General features: G+C 48.2%; 3 protein-coding genes across 3 annotated transcripts, besides 9 other annotated features; 2 read left to right on the forward strand and 1 right to left on the reverse strand.

The window, feature by feature from the left end:
- Nucleotides 1–95: a telomeric repeat.
- A 2-nt stretch (nt 96–97) lies between these two features.
- Nucleotides 98–5,069: a dispersed repeat.
- Nucleotides 706–867: a tandem repeat.
- Nucleotides 1,927–1,973: a tandem repeat.
- Nucleotides 5,045–5,125: a dispersed repeat.
- Nucleotides 5,126–5,258: 133 nt separating this feature from the next.
- Nucleotides 5,259–12,436: a mobile genetic element.
- Nucleotides 5,490–8,756, reverse strand: EKO05_0010850 (uncharacterized protein; the record flags this gene model as incomplete). The annotated part of the gene is made up of 1 exon (XM_038943930.2): nt 5,490–8,756. The coding sequence occupies one exon, from the start codon at nt 8,754–8,756 to the stop codon at nt 5,490–5,492; it is 3,267 nt and encodes a 1,088-aa protein (XP_038793108.2).
- EKO05_0010851 (uncharacterized protein) lies at nt 10,398–11,492 on the forward strand (the record flags this gene model as incomplete). The annotated part of the gene is made up of 1 exon (XM_038943863.2): nt 10,398–11,492. One exon carries the CDS (start codon nt 10,398–10,400, stop codon nt 11,490–11,492), a length of 1,095 nt encoding a protein of 364 aa, XP_038793109.2.
- EKO05_0010852 (uncharacterized protein) lies at nt 11,700–12,122 on the forward strand (the record flags this gene model as incomplete). The annotated part of the gene is made up of 1 exon (XM_059637862.1): nt 11,700–12,122. One exon carries the CDS (start codon nt 11,700–11,702, stop codon nt 12,120–12,122), a length of 423 nt encoding a protein of 140 aa, XP_059493845.1.
- Nucleotides 12,437–12,440: 4 nt separating the features above from the next.
- Nucleotides 12,441–12,911: part of a mobile genetic element that runs on past the window's edge.
- Nucleotides 12,625–12,785: a mobile genetic element.
- Nucleotides 12,684–12,911: part of a mobile genetic element that runs on past the window's edge.

Consider the following 12,911-nt stretch of genomic DNA (forward strand, 5'->3'; position numbering starts at 1 on the left):
AACCCAACCCTAACCCTAACCCTAACCCTAACCCTAACCCTAACCCTAACCCTAACCCTAACCCTAACCCTAACCCTAACCCTAACCCTAACCCTCTTCCTACACTAAAACCCTAACACTTACTCTTACACTTTCTCTTCTTTACTCCTACTTTCTTTCTTCCTTCTTCTAACCCTTACTCTTACACCCTCTCCTACTTCTAAACCCTCCCTCTTCCTTACCTTTACTTACACTTACTACTCCTTTTACACTCATCTCTACTCTTTCTCTTTTACCTCTACTCTTCTCTTCTTTCTCTTCTTTTCTCTTACCCTACCCTCTTTCCATACACTAAAACCCTAAACCTTACTCTTACTTACACTCTCTTCTACTTTCACCTTAACCTCTTTTTTCTTACTCTTTCTTAACTCCTTCTTCTTAACTCTTTTTCTCTATCTTTTTCTTATCTCTTTTCTTTTTTACTCTTAACACTTACCTTCTCCTACCTACCTCTTTTTAACTCCTTACTCTCTTCTTCACCTTACACTTACCTTCTTTTTCCTTCTTTACAACTCTAAAACCTCCTTCCTTCTTTTTTTCTTTTCCTACTCTTTCCACTTACTTCTCTCTACTAACCTCTTTTCTAACACTAAAACCCTAACACTCTTCTTACTCTAAAACCCTAACCCTTTTCTCTACTACTACTACTTCTACCTCTACTCCCTTTTTCCTTTTCTTTTCTTTTCCTCTACTCTTTTCTATTCTTTCTTCTACTTTTCCTTCTATCCTTACTTCTCTTTCTACTACTACTTTTACTCTTACTTTCTTTTCTTACTTTCTTCACACTCTACTTTACTTTTCTTCCCTCTCTTCTATTTTCACCTCCTTCTCTTCTACCCTTTTTTCCCCAACCCTTAAACTCCTCTAACTCTTCTTTCTAACTTAACCCTACCCTTACCCTTACACTCTTCTTCTTTAACTCTCTTACTCTCTTTCTCCCTCACCCCTACATTTTCTCCCTCTTTTTCACCTTCACTTCTACTCTCTTCTTCTTAATTCTTCTTCTTAACTCTCCTTCTCTTTCTACTTTTTTACTCCTAACACTTACTTCCTTCTACTTACTTTTTTTCACCTCTTACTTTCTTCTTTAACCTACACTCACCTTCTCCTTCTTTTTCTAAAACTTTACTACAAAACTCTCTTTCTTCTTTTTTCCTTTTCTCACCTTTCTTTTCCTCAACCTTTACCTACTCTTCCTACACCAAAACCCTAACACTTTTCCTACACTAAAACCCTAACCCTTTTACAATCTAAACTCCTTCTCTACTACTACCTCTTCTACTACTTCTACTACTTCTTTTCTCTTTTTACTTATTACCTCTACTTTCTTCTCCTTTTTCCTACTTTCTTAACTCTTAAACACTACTTTTTCTTTAACTTATTCTACTTCTTCCTTCTCTTTCTTCTACTCTTTTCTACCACTTACTACATCTTTCTCTTTTCTTCTACTTTTACTTAAAACCCCAACCCTCTTCCTACACTAAAACCCTTATACTTACTCTTACACTCTTCTTTATTCTTACATTAAAACCTTTACACTTTCTCTTCCTTATCCCTACTTTCTTCCTTCTTCTAATCTTTACTCTCTACTTCTCTCCTTAACTCTTCCTCTTACACTCTACCCTCTCTTACTCTTAAATTCTTCTTTCCTCCTACTTTCTCTCCCTCACCCTTACCTTTACTTCTACTTATTTCTACTTTCACCCTCTTCTCTACTCTCTCTTTCCTACCTCTACTCTTCTCTTACACTTAAACCTTACTCCTTACTTTTACTTACACTCTTACCTCTACCTCTTCTCTTTCCACACTCTCTCCTACTTTAACCCTAACCTCTCTTCTTACACTAAAACCCTAACCCTCTTTTTACTCTAAAACCCTAACCCTTACACTTATTCTCTCCTTCTTCCTTACTCTACTCTCTTCCTTACTTTACTCTTCTCTTTATTCTACTCTCTCCTACTTCTTCTTCTCTTATCTTTTTCTTCCCTCTACTCTTCTACTCACAATACCTATTCTCTAATCCTTACTACTTTTCTCTATCCTTTCTACTTTTCTTATCCTTTCTACTTCCCTTATCCTTTCCTTTCCTTACTCTACTACTCCTAATCTTCTCTACTTTTTAATAATCTTTCTTTAAACTACTACTCTTTCTTTTCCTATTCTCCTTCTTCTCTCTTTTTTAAAACTTTAAATTTTACTCTTCTAACTTTTCTCCAAACCCTATCTCTCTTCTCACACTAAAACCTAACTATTACTATTACTTTCTTCTCTACTTTCTCTCACTCTATTCCTTACCTTCTTCCTAACACATACACTTACTTTCTCACTTACCCTCTCTCTATCTTACTTATTCTCTTTCTACCTTTCTCTTCTCTCTCTAATTTTTTACTCCTAATACTTACTCTCTTCTTCTTATCTTTTCTACTCATCTTTTCCACTTACTTTTCTCTACTACTCTCTTTTCTAACACCTTAACTTTCTTCCTTCTCTCTTTACACCTATATTTACTCTTTACTCTATCTTTTACTCTACTAACTTAATTTTTTTTTACTTTTCTCTCTAAAATTACACTTTCTTCCTATACTAATATTCCCACCTTTATCCTTACACCTTCTTTCTCTTACTCTTACTTCTTCTCCTACACTTAACCCCTACTCTTCTCTTTTATTCTTACTCTCTTTCTTACAACTTACTTTCTTTATTTTTAAAACCTTCTACTTTTATCTCTCTTTTTAACCTTCTTCTCTCTTCTTTTCTTTTATTTACACTACTTTTACTTCTTACCCTACTAACTTTTCTTTTCTAAACTTATACTCTCTTTCTATACTAACACCTACCTATTATTCTTACTCTCTTCTTAACCTACTTTACTCTCTTATCTTTCTTTCTTAAACATTATTTTCTTCTTAACTAACCTCTTTTAACTTCTTTTCCTTTTCTTCTACTTCTTTCTTCTATCCTTACCTCTTACTTTCTTTACTCTATTCTTATTCTTTCTACTTTTCTAAATTTTCTTCTCAATCTCTCTCTTCTTTCTATCTCTTATCTCTTTCCCTAAACTCTTTATAAACTCTTTAAACATATACTCTCTACTTTTTACTTCTTTTTATACCTTTTCTCTTCTTTTCTCCTTATTTACTTCTTCCTCAACCTTTTTAAATTTCTAACAAACTACAACTTTCCTTTTTACTTTACTTTTTCCTTTCCTTCCTCTTTCTACACTTTTTCTCTTCAACCTTCTTTCTTTTCTCAACTTTTACTCTTTCTAATCTTTCTTTTCTTTTCACCTTCTATTTAACTACTCTTTTATTTCATACATCTTTTAATAAACTAACTTCTTCTTCTACTTTCTTCTCTTCTTTTTAATTCTTTCTTTTCATCTTTCTCTATTTTCTACTCTTTTTTCTTCATTTACTATCTTTACATCTTAATCACTTTAAATATCTTTTCTAATACTTTTACACTCTCTCTTTATTAAATACTACATTTAACTATCTTTTCTATCCTACTAACACTCTTTTAACAATTTTTTACCTTTTTCTACTTCTCTTCTTACTTTATCCTCTCTACTATTCTCTTCTCTTAACAATTCTTTCATTTCTCTTTTCTTTCCTTTTCTTCTTTTATACATCTCTTAACCCTATCTCTGCTACTTGCGCGCTGTTATACTGCTGCATGAACAACGCTACTCTGATTGCTACTACCATTGCGTTGCTGAAAAAAATTCGCCTTAAAACCGCTCTCTGTACCGCTTATCTATCTCTACAACTGCCTCTTCACTCTTGTGTAACACTTGACGGGCCTACCGCCCACCCACTTTCTCTTCTTCACCCTGCTTACCTGCTACTCTTCTCTATCCCGCTTCACGGTCTTAAACACCTCCCCTCCTTCACTCTTAACTGCATCGCTCCGGGGGCACATCCACGGGCCCCCCCGCCCAACCCTCTACCCCCCTCTCCCGTGATACCTTATCACGGGCCCACCGCCCACCCTTATTCTACTCTCTTCTCTCCTTCATCCTTTGCTCGTGATGCCTTATCACGGCCCCACCCACCTCCCCTCTTTCTCCTTTACCCTCTACCGCCCTGCCCAACTGCTTTGTGACACCTGACGGGCCCTCCGCCCGCCCCTCTCTCACGCACTACGGCATCTACGGGTTCAGGAATGCCTTTCTGGGCTGCGGCACCACAATCGGATTTGCCAAACTTCCCCTAACTACTGTTCTATCTTGTGACAATACTATGTAAACGCCCAAAACACCTTGCTCCACGTCATTTTTATCCCGTTCCATCTTTCCAATCCACCTGATACCCTGTTCAAATGCCCTTTCCCTCTACCATTTATTCTTATACCTGATTTACAAAGCAACCAACCCTGCCTAATCCAAATTCGCGCGATCAACGCGATTGACGCCCTCTTGCACGAACAACTTCTTGTACCTCTCCCATCCACCATCCTGCTGGCTCTTCTACCTATTGCGCATGTCTTTCTCAACTACTCTACTATCTATCCAAATTTACTTTGTCCTGACTCTTACTTTCTTTAATACGCACGGCTGCTTTCAGATAGGGACTTACTTGGTTTGGTCTGCTCTCTCCGGATTGTGGGCTCTTCCTGGATCGGGGGCTCTTCTTAAATGATCGGCTCTTACTACTTGGGGGCACTGATGTGGACTCCCTTGGCTTGCGGGGACCACTTTCGGGCCACTTTGGGGGACTACTTTCGGACCACTTAGGGTGGCGCACTACTTGGCGCGCTACTTAGGGAACCACGTGGGGAACTACTTGGGAACCACTTGGATTGGGGGACCTACTCGGGTTGGACGTGCCACTCGGGTAGGGCAACCACTTGGGTTGACGCACTACTTGTGGAACTACTCAGGGAACCACGCGGGTTTGTGCTGACTACGCGGCTTGATGCTGACCATGTGACTATGTGGATTGATGCTTACTGCGCGGGTTAATGCTTACTACGCGGGTTAATGCTGACTATGCGGGTTGGTGCTAACTACGTGGATTGGGGGATCCGCATGGGTTGGGGGCTCTACTTGGGTCGGGGGCTCTACTTGGGTTGGGGGCTCTACTTGGGTCGGGGGCTCTACTTAGGTTGGGGGATCCGCATGGGTTGGGGGCTCTACTTGGGTTGGGGGTTCTACTTGAGTTGGGGGATCCGCATGGGTTGGGGGCTCTACTTAGGTTAGGGGGCTCTACTTGGGTTGGCGGGTATCACTCGGGTTGGCGGGTATCACTCGGGTTGTGGGGACTACTTTGGTCGGTGGCCCTTCTCTGGGCGTTTCTTTCTACGTCTCTGAAGTGTCTGTGTTGCTATTTGGCTGTTTTGCACTTTCTGACTTGTGATCACCGTGCAGTCGCAAGTCAGCCTACAGCACGTTTCTCCTGACTTCTCCTGACCTAAGGTTTCGGGTTACGGTTATATCAAACACATTCTTTCTAGTCTGCTAAATACGACTGCACATGCCCCTCCTCCCAAGCATATAGGAAACGACACATCTGGCTCGCGTCTCTCTGGCCCATCTTGATCTTCAATCCGAGCCACTTGTAAAGCCGGAGCTCATCGCTACCGTGCACAATCGCGGCGTCTTGCATCTGCTGCTCCAGCCATGGCGTGCACATCAGTGGCTGGCAGGCAAGCAGCGCAGCTACTGCTCTCTGGAGCACTCCATCGTACTGGCAAGGCACATGCATCCCTTGTGTCTTAAACGCACCCTGTATGCTTGTTTCCTCCCACTTGTTGCAGATGGCTTGGGGCGCCCAGCAGTAAAAACACCGCGCATACTTCTCCCACTTCACTTGGTGCATAGATTTCACCTTAGACTCCATTAATGTCATCTGCGCTCCGCTGGCCTTTGAACAGTCCTTCCAGTCGTGGCGCGCCGGGTCAGCCTGAGTGGCCATGCAGATGGCGCACGCATTGCTCCAGCGCTGGAAGTGCTGCTCTAGCCGCTCCAGGTCATATACTTTTTGTTCCGTCCTTTGCTGTTGCTGGATCTCAACCCTCTGCTCTTTAATAACTATAGCTCGCTCTATACATCTGCGCTGCTCCTCTGCTGCCACTGCCGCGGTGTCGGCCTGCGTCTCCTCTGGCTCTTCCTGCTCTTCTTCGACGGCTTGTCGCTTAGTACCACCGGGGTGTCGCTCGCATAGATCACACTTCGACTCTCCTATCTCGCATTGCTGCCTGTTCTGTCTGCCGTCCATGTGCTTGTCTATCGCGATTCGCCGACAGGATTCGACTGTCATAAACTCCTTTGCAGGTCGCTCCAGCTTGTAGCCGAGCGCCTTCTCTACCCTCCCCTCTTTCGTTACATAGCACGCTCTCATAACAATGGACTTGCTGTCGAGCCCCGTTCGTCCCGCCCGGCCGCTCTCTTGCACATATTGGAGCAGCAGGGGACACATGGCAACGTGGATCACCACCCGGACGCCTGCAGCGTCGAGCCTAAGACCTAGCATGTTTGTGGCTGTACAAAGCTTCTCTATGCCTAGGGTGAAGCTTCGCACTATGCGTGCCTTTTCCTTGTCTGAGCCCATCTGACGGTAGTATGCAGAGCACTGCAGAAGCTTCGCAAGCCGTTTCGTCTCGTCCACAGTTGGACAATAGACGATGATCTGCGCCTTAGGTCCGTACCTACTCCTCTTCGCAGCCACGAGCTCAATAAGTACTTTTTCTAGCGTGCCACGTGTGTACTCTAGCACCTGGTACGCAATGTTCGTTTGCGTGGTGCGTTCATCGCGGCATATGGTTACGGTCTGGGCATCGAGCCCTGCGGTGTGCAAGAAGGCGGGCTGCAGCGTGGGCGGCAAGGTTGCAGTTAGGTAGACAACCTGTGTGCCCTTCTCCGTCATCTCCACCATCTTGAGGAGGTCTGGCCGCCAGTCCTGTGTCGACTCCAGCAGCACGTGGCACTCGTCTATCACGATACGATCTAGCTGATGGAGCATGCGCTTTTCGTCAATGAACCTGCTGAACGCCTTCGTGACTGCGCTCTTAGGCGTCACTAGCACAATACGAGCCCAGTACGGCGGTCTTCTTCCATCCCACTTCGCGCAGGGGATGCCGAGCTGGTCGCAGCGATCTTGCAGATCGTCTCGCAAGGCATTCAACGGAGCCACGACCACGGAGACGCCGCCTGGCGAGACAGACGCGGGCAGCATGAACAGCATACTCTTGCCGGTGCCAGTAGCCATAACAACTAGCACGCGCAGCCGTCGCTGCATCACAGCCTCGAGGCTTTCTTCTTGCTTGCCACGATACTCGGCGTCCGGCCGTCCAGCGAGTCGCCTGAACTCTGCCTTGAGGTCCACCATCGCGAGCGACGACCAGCGCTGGAGCGCCTGCTTCTCTTGCTGCGCTACCATCTCTGCGCGAACACCGGGGTGCATGCGGCCGTCCTCCCAGGCAGATGCAAACTCCAGCACGTAATGCCAGTCCATGCTCACCCGCCAGAACTCCTCCCGCTCAGCCATGGTCTGAAAGGGAGACTCCATCATGGAGCGGCCGTAGTTGCCCTCCTCTGTTTCAAGGCTGTGGCCGGACTGCAACGCTTGCGCGTTGCTCTTTGCCAGCGCTTTGTTCCAGTAGAGCACTTCCAACCAGTCGCGTGCTTGTCCATCTCTTGCCAGCTCTCGGTGGATGGCTGGGTAGGCATGCTGCCAGGCGCGGGTGCCGAGAGCGGTGTTTATGTACTGAAAGGTCTGCTTGCGCAGGACACGGCGTATGCGATCGGTGCCCCAGTACCTGTCTGGGTTAGCGGATCGTGCCTTCTCACGGTCGGCTTCGCCGTACTCGTCTCTGTCGTCGCTCTCTTCGCTATCGCTCTCGTCGCCCCACTGCTCCTCCGGCTCTGGCTCCCAGATGAAAGCGGTAGGGCGGGCAACGCCATTGTGCAGCATCTGGAGATCATCTATGAACGGTCGACCGAGCCCGAGGAAGTACACCACCAGCTCACCCACCTCCCGGGGAACATAGCGGTGGATCGTCTTAACACGCTTGCTGAAGCTATACCCCTTGTGGTACGTGGTGGTGAAGGATACCAGGCCACCCTCTACAAACACCCCCCGATACCCCACCCCGTCTGCACTGTTCTCGCACTGTATCGAGGTAATCTCTGTCCCGCGACCAGGCCCGCCGCCAGACATGTGAACAAGCGTGAAGAGGCCTTCTTTAAACCGACGCACTCCTTTCATGTACCTAGCTACAGCGTCATCGCGCCATAGCGTCCGTTCCGGCCGTTGTGTGCTATCTATCCCACGAATGAATCTCTCCCTTAGCGGAGCCTCGTCCAACACCCGGTCTAGAAGCCAGTCTTGCCATCTATCTAGCTGGTTGTCGGGGTGCTTCAGAAAGCTCCAGCCTGTAGCCAGCTCGGCTGGCTGATCAACGAGTTTGTCCACGGACACCTCTGGAAGCGGGGTGGTCCCGGGTCGCACGCAACCCCTTTCGTCTAGATCCAAGAGTAGGACGTCCTTGAATAGCTGCAACCGCACCGTCTCGCAGAGTCCCTTCACCATCGACCGGAGATCGGCTAGCGAAAAGCTCTGCTTGTCAATGAGAAGCCGATCTCCATCCCACGACACGATACCGGGAGTATTACGTCGCTTTGCCTGTGTTCTAGCTAGCGTACGCAAGCGGAGCATTTGATTCATAGGACTGGGTGTGCCTTTGAAGTCGGACAGCGTCATAAACCGTTCAGACATGTCTTTAACTAGCTCATACGCAGTAGGTGCTGTACAAGGGTCTTTCTGAAGCGCTTTATCTCGCTGGCAGCGGGCATGATGCACTACGAGCGCTTTCGAGGTAGTGATCAAAGCAGACAGCGTTGGCGAGAACTCGTGCGCCGGAACCTACCCACCGCCATAGTAATCAGGCTTGAGGCCGAGGACAGCCACTCCGCTCAGCAGTGCGCTCTCGTGCTCGTCGCCAGTCAGGCTGTGGTTGAGCAAGGCGATCCAAAAGCGCAGGCATCGCTCTTCCAGTTTCTCTTTCTTCGCAGCGTCGTCTGAGCGGGCTATTTGCTGGAGTGACACCAAGAGGGCGTCTTGCGTGCTAGTAAGTTTGTATGGCGGCCGCTCGACCTGGTTATATGTGCGCCACAGGTAGCAGAGGATGCTCACCAGCTTCTGGCTGTACTTCTTGATTGTACCGACTCAATGCCTAGCGTAGAAGGGCCGCTCGTTCGATTCTGCGCCCGCCTCACGTCGCTCGATAATCTCCAGTGCGAGTCTGCCGACAACCTCAGCTCGGCTGCTATTGAACGCTTTTTGTATCAGCCGCTCTATAGCTTTGCAAACATCGCGTAAGCCTGTGTTGTTAAACGCCACTTCTTCCTTCCCACGCGCGTCTACCTCCCCACCAGCTAGCTGTTTAGCGCGCAGAAGTGCTGCCCTTGGGATACCTTGTAGGTGCGGGACCCATTCTGTGAGCTCTAGCCACGGATCAGCCTGCGAACGGATGCCCTCTTTAATCTTATCCTGCGCTGCTGCTGCCTTACGCTCTTCTCGCTGATGCTGGCGATCTGCCTTCACTCTCTGGGAGATGTCTGCTAGAGTCGCAGCTCCAACGCTCGTCTCGACTGCAACATACGCCGGCCAGCCAACAGCTCTGAACAAGCGCTGGCAGGATTGGCTGTCTTGCCATACTCGGTTGCGCGAGTGCTTGCTCTTTTGCCTTATATCTCCCCCTCGCTTTTGTTCGTTCACCCAGCCATGCTTATCCTTGCAATGTTTCTGCATGCCCTGCAGCGAGATGCAGGTATACCAACAACGCTCCGACAAGCATACCAGCCCGTCTTCTCGGCTTTTCAGACCAAAGACGGGCTCCTTAGCCGGCCTTGGTACACGCACGTCTCCTGGACTCCACGCAAGGTTTGGTAGCGCGCGTACAGCTGCCGCCAGGCTCTTGCGCGTAGCGACTGTGACCTTGGGATGGCGCTCTTTGAGGTGCGTAACGATCTGCGCTGGTGGAATAGCAGTGGCACATGGTTTACAAACTACGACTTGAAGTTCAGGCCGGTGTTTAAACAGCTGCGCAAATAGTTCTATGGTGTAAGGAGCAGAAGGGACACAAGTGGGCGCTATGCAACACGTCTGTTGGCCTAGTGTTTGCTATCCCCCAGCATATTGATCGACAGACTGTGTATTGATCTTGCTTTTGGTTTGATTGCGCTCCCAGCTCTGCTAACGCTGGTTGGTGAGGGCGTCGTGGTACATCCGTGCGCGGCCTGACTTTTGGTGCCGCGGTGTGACCGCGTCAGAACCTCAACAACACCCAACCCCCTTTCCGCACAACCTTCGTCCAAACTTCTGCTTGCAACCTTATTCGCAGTACACAAGTTGATAATGCACTGGTTGGCAGCATTAGACAGCGCCGCAGAGCGGTTTGATGGCGGTCGTCGGAGCTTTCCTCTGGCCAGCGAAGCTGACTTCGTTCGCAACTACGCGTACGAGCCGCCGAATGAGGACTACGAGAAGCTCTTCTTCTGCCGAGCGACCATCTCACGCTCGCAGCGTGATCCAGGTGCTCGTCCGCACAGCGCAGGATGGCTGATCCCCACCCGTGACGATGCCAGCGTCTGCAAGCCCGTCTTCATTGCCCACTCCGTCTTGTCAGCGATCTGGCTTCTGCGCGAGACGCTCGCCGACGACGTCCTGCCTGACAATATCTGGGATCGTCTGGTCTGCGCGGCCGAGTCGCTTGCGGAGGACGGGATGGAAGAGCCGCCGTCTGCGCAGAAGCCCTTTGCTTCCCCTTCACAACAGGCCTCTGCTCCACCCCTGCAACAAAAGAAGCGGCCACACCTATCTGCGCCGGCCCCTACACCAAAGCGCGCTCGAACAACCACCGATGAGACACATCCAGCCAGCCCTCAGCTGTCACAGCCTAGCGAACCGGATAAGCAGCTGAAAGACTCCCCTCTGCACATCACTACCATCTCTAACAACAACCGCCGTGCGGAGCAAAAACGCAGCAGGACACTCGCCACTTCGCGTGCGAAGAAGCGGCTTGCCCTTGGTCTGGTAGCACCTGGCGACAAGGCTCCTCTTCCAGAGCAGGCTGCCTACACCTCTATTGTGCAAAAGGACGAGTCCGTCGTCGCCTGGATCATTAAGCAGCCGGTCTCTGATGACACGGACTTCTACAGCTCCACCCAAACTCCCTACCTCACGGCCTGCACCCTTCTAGAGAAAGCGCGCGTGCTTGGAAACCAGTCCTCTCGGTACCACGCTGCCCAGTTCCTGCAGGCTTGGCGAGAACGTGGCTCACCCTTCAGAGGTGGCGGCGAGCTCGCTGGCAGCCAGAGCAGGACTGGTGCGGGAGCTAAGCGCTTGCAGCTGCTGAGTGTGCGCAACGATGCTGACAGGGATTTCTGCTTTGCCTGGAACATGTGCACACGTTACGAAGCAGAGCTAGCAGCTGTCCATATCGAGTCTTAATGGGCGTCAGCTCTCCTAGGTCAAGCATACTCTAACAAGATAGCGCAGATCTGGCATAACGACTTTGTATCTAGCAACAACAGGACGCAAAATTGATACGGAAAGGGACAGATCCGCACAGAGGCAGTTGCAGCGCTAGTAGAGTTAGTTAGTCCCAACGCCACTGAGAAGGACAAGCAGGTGTTTAGACGACGGTTAGGCCAAGCCATGCGCTGGTACTCCATTAGTCAGGAGCTAGGCTGGGGCATTCTGACCCTGATACCACACGACGAGATTGCGAATCGCTGGATAGAACGCACCCTCTGTGTAGGCCAGCTGCATGTCTGGATTAAGCTACTTAAGAAGGAGTGTCTAGACATTTGTGCAGCTAGCAAGGCACTTAAGAACTGGTTAGGGCTAGAGGGAATTGCTGGCGGGCCCATCAACGAGAAGAAAACGCTGAGCATTGAGGCGGAGGCGCCAGCAACCATCTACGAGGTGGAAGAGATTCAAGACAGCGAAGACGACGAAACTGACAACAGCGTTGACGACAGCACCAGAGAGCAAAGTCATGCTTCGCCAAAGAGTCCTACGCCAGCTCCGCGGTTGCGTCAGCTAACTTTGCTTGAATTGTTCCATCCTGTAGAGTAGATGTTACCTACGCTTAACTCTGAACATTGTGCTACATACCTTATTAATACTGCCCTACAACATCGCGAACATTAATATTAAAACATCTACTATATTCCACTCACGTACCGTATGCTCGATTCTTCTAGAAATTCAACATACAATTGGGACGCACTTTGTACACGTTCCGCAATTGTTACAGCAATATTTGACTTCAGGAACAGCGAACAAATTCACGCTGAAAAAGCGAACAAATACAGTCGAGTGTCTGTGCTCACGCTAAAATTTACATAGGCAAAGCGAACAAATACACTGTCTTTGTTCGTATAATCACTGGGAGAGTTGCAGGACTAGCTAGTAGGAGCTTAGTACTTTACAGCGTTAGACCTATAAGGCGTATACAACCTTATACACATAAAGGAAGAAGAAGAATAGAAAATAGTATTTAGGACGCAATATAGACTCTATAAGTACCTAGTTATACTATTTAGTCTAACAAACGCACTAGCAACGTGCTAGAAGTTAATTAACAACGTCCTAAGAGTACACCTTAACAGAACTGTAGTAGCGTACCTAGACAATATCCTAGTGTACTTAAAGACACTAAAAGAGCACAAACAACACGTTACAGAAGTGCTAGAATGCCTAAGGCAGTCAGACCTACAACTTAAACCTAAGAAGTGTAAATAGTATAAGGAGGAAGTTAAATTCCTAGAGTATATTGTAGGACAATATAGAGTTAAGATTAGTCTAATAAAAGTAGAAGTAGTTAAGACTTAGTAAACGCCAAAAACAGTTAAACAGATCTAG

The sequence above is a fragment of the Ascochyta rabiei genome, chromosome 21 (assembly GCF_004011695.2).
Source record: "Ascochyta rabiei chromosome 21, complete sequence".
In the NCBI taxonomy this organism is placed as follows: Eukaryota; Fungi; Ascomycota; class Dothideomycetes; order Pleosporales; family Didymellaceae; genus Ascochyta; species Ascochyta rabiei.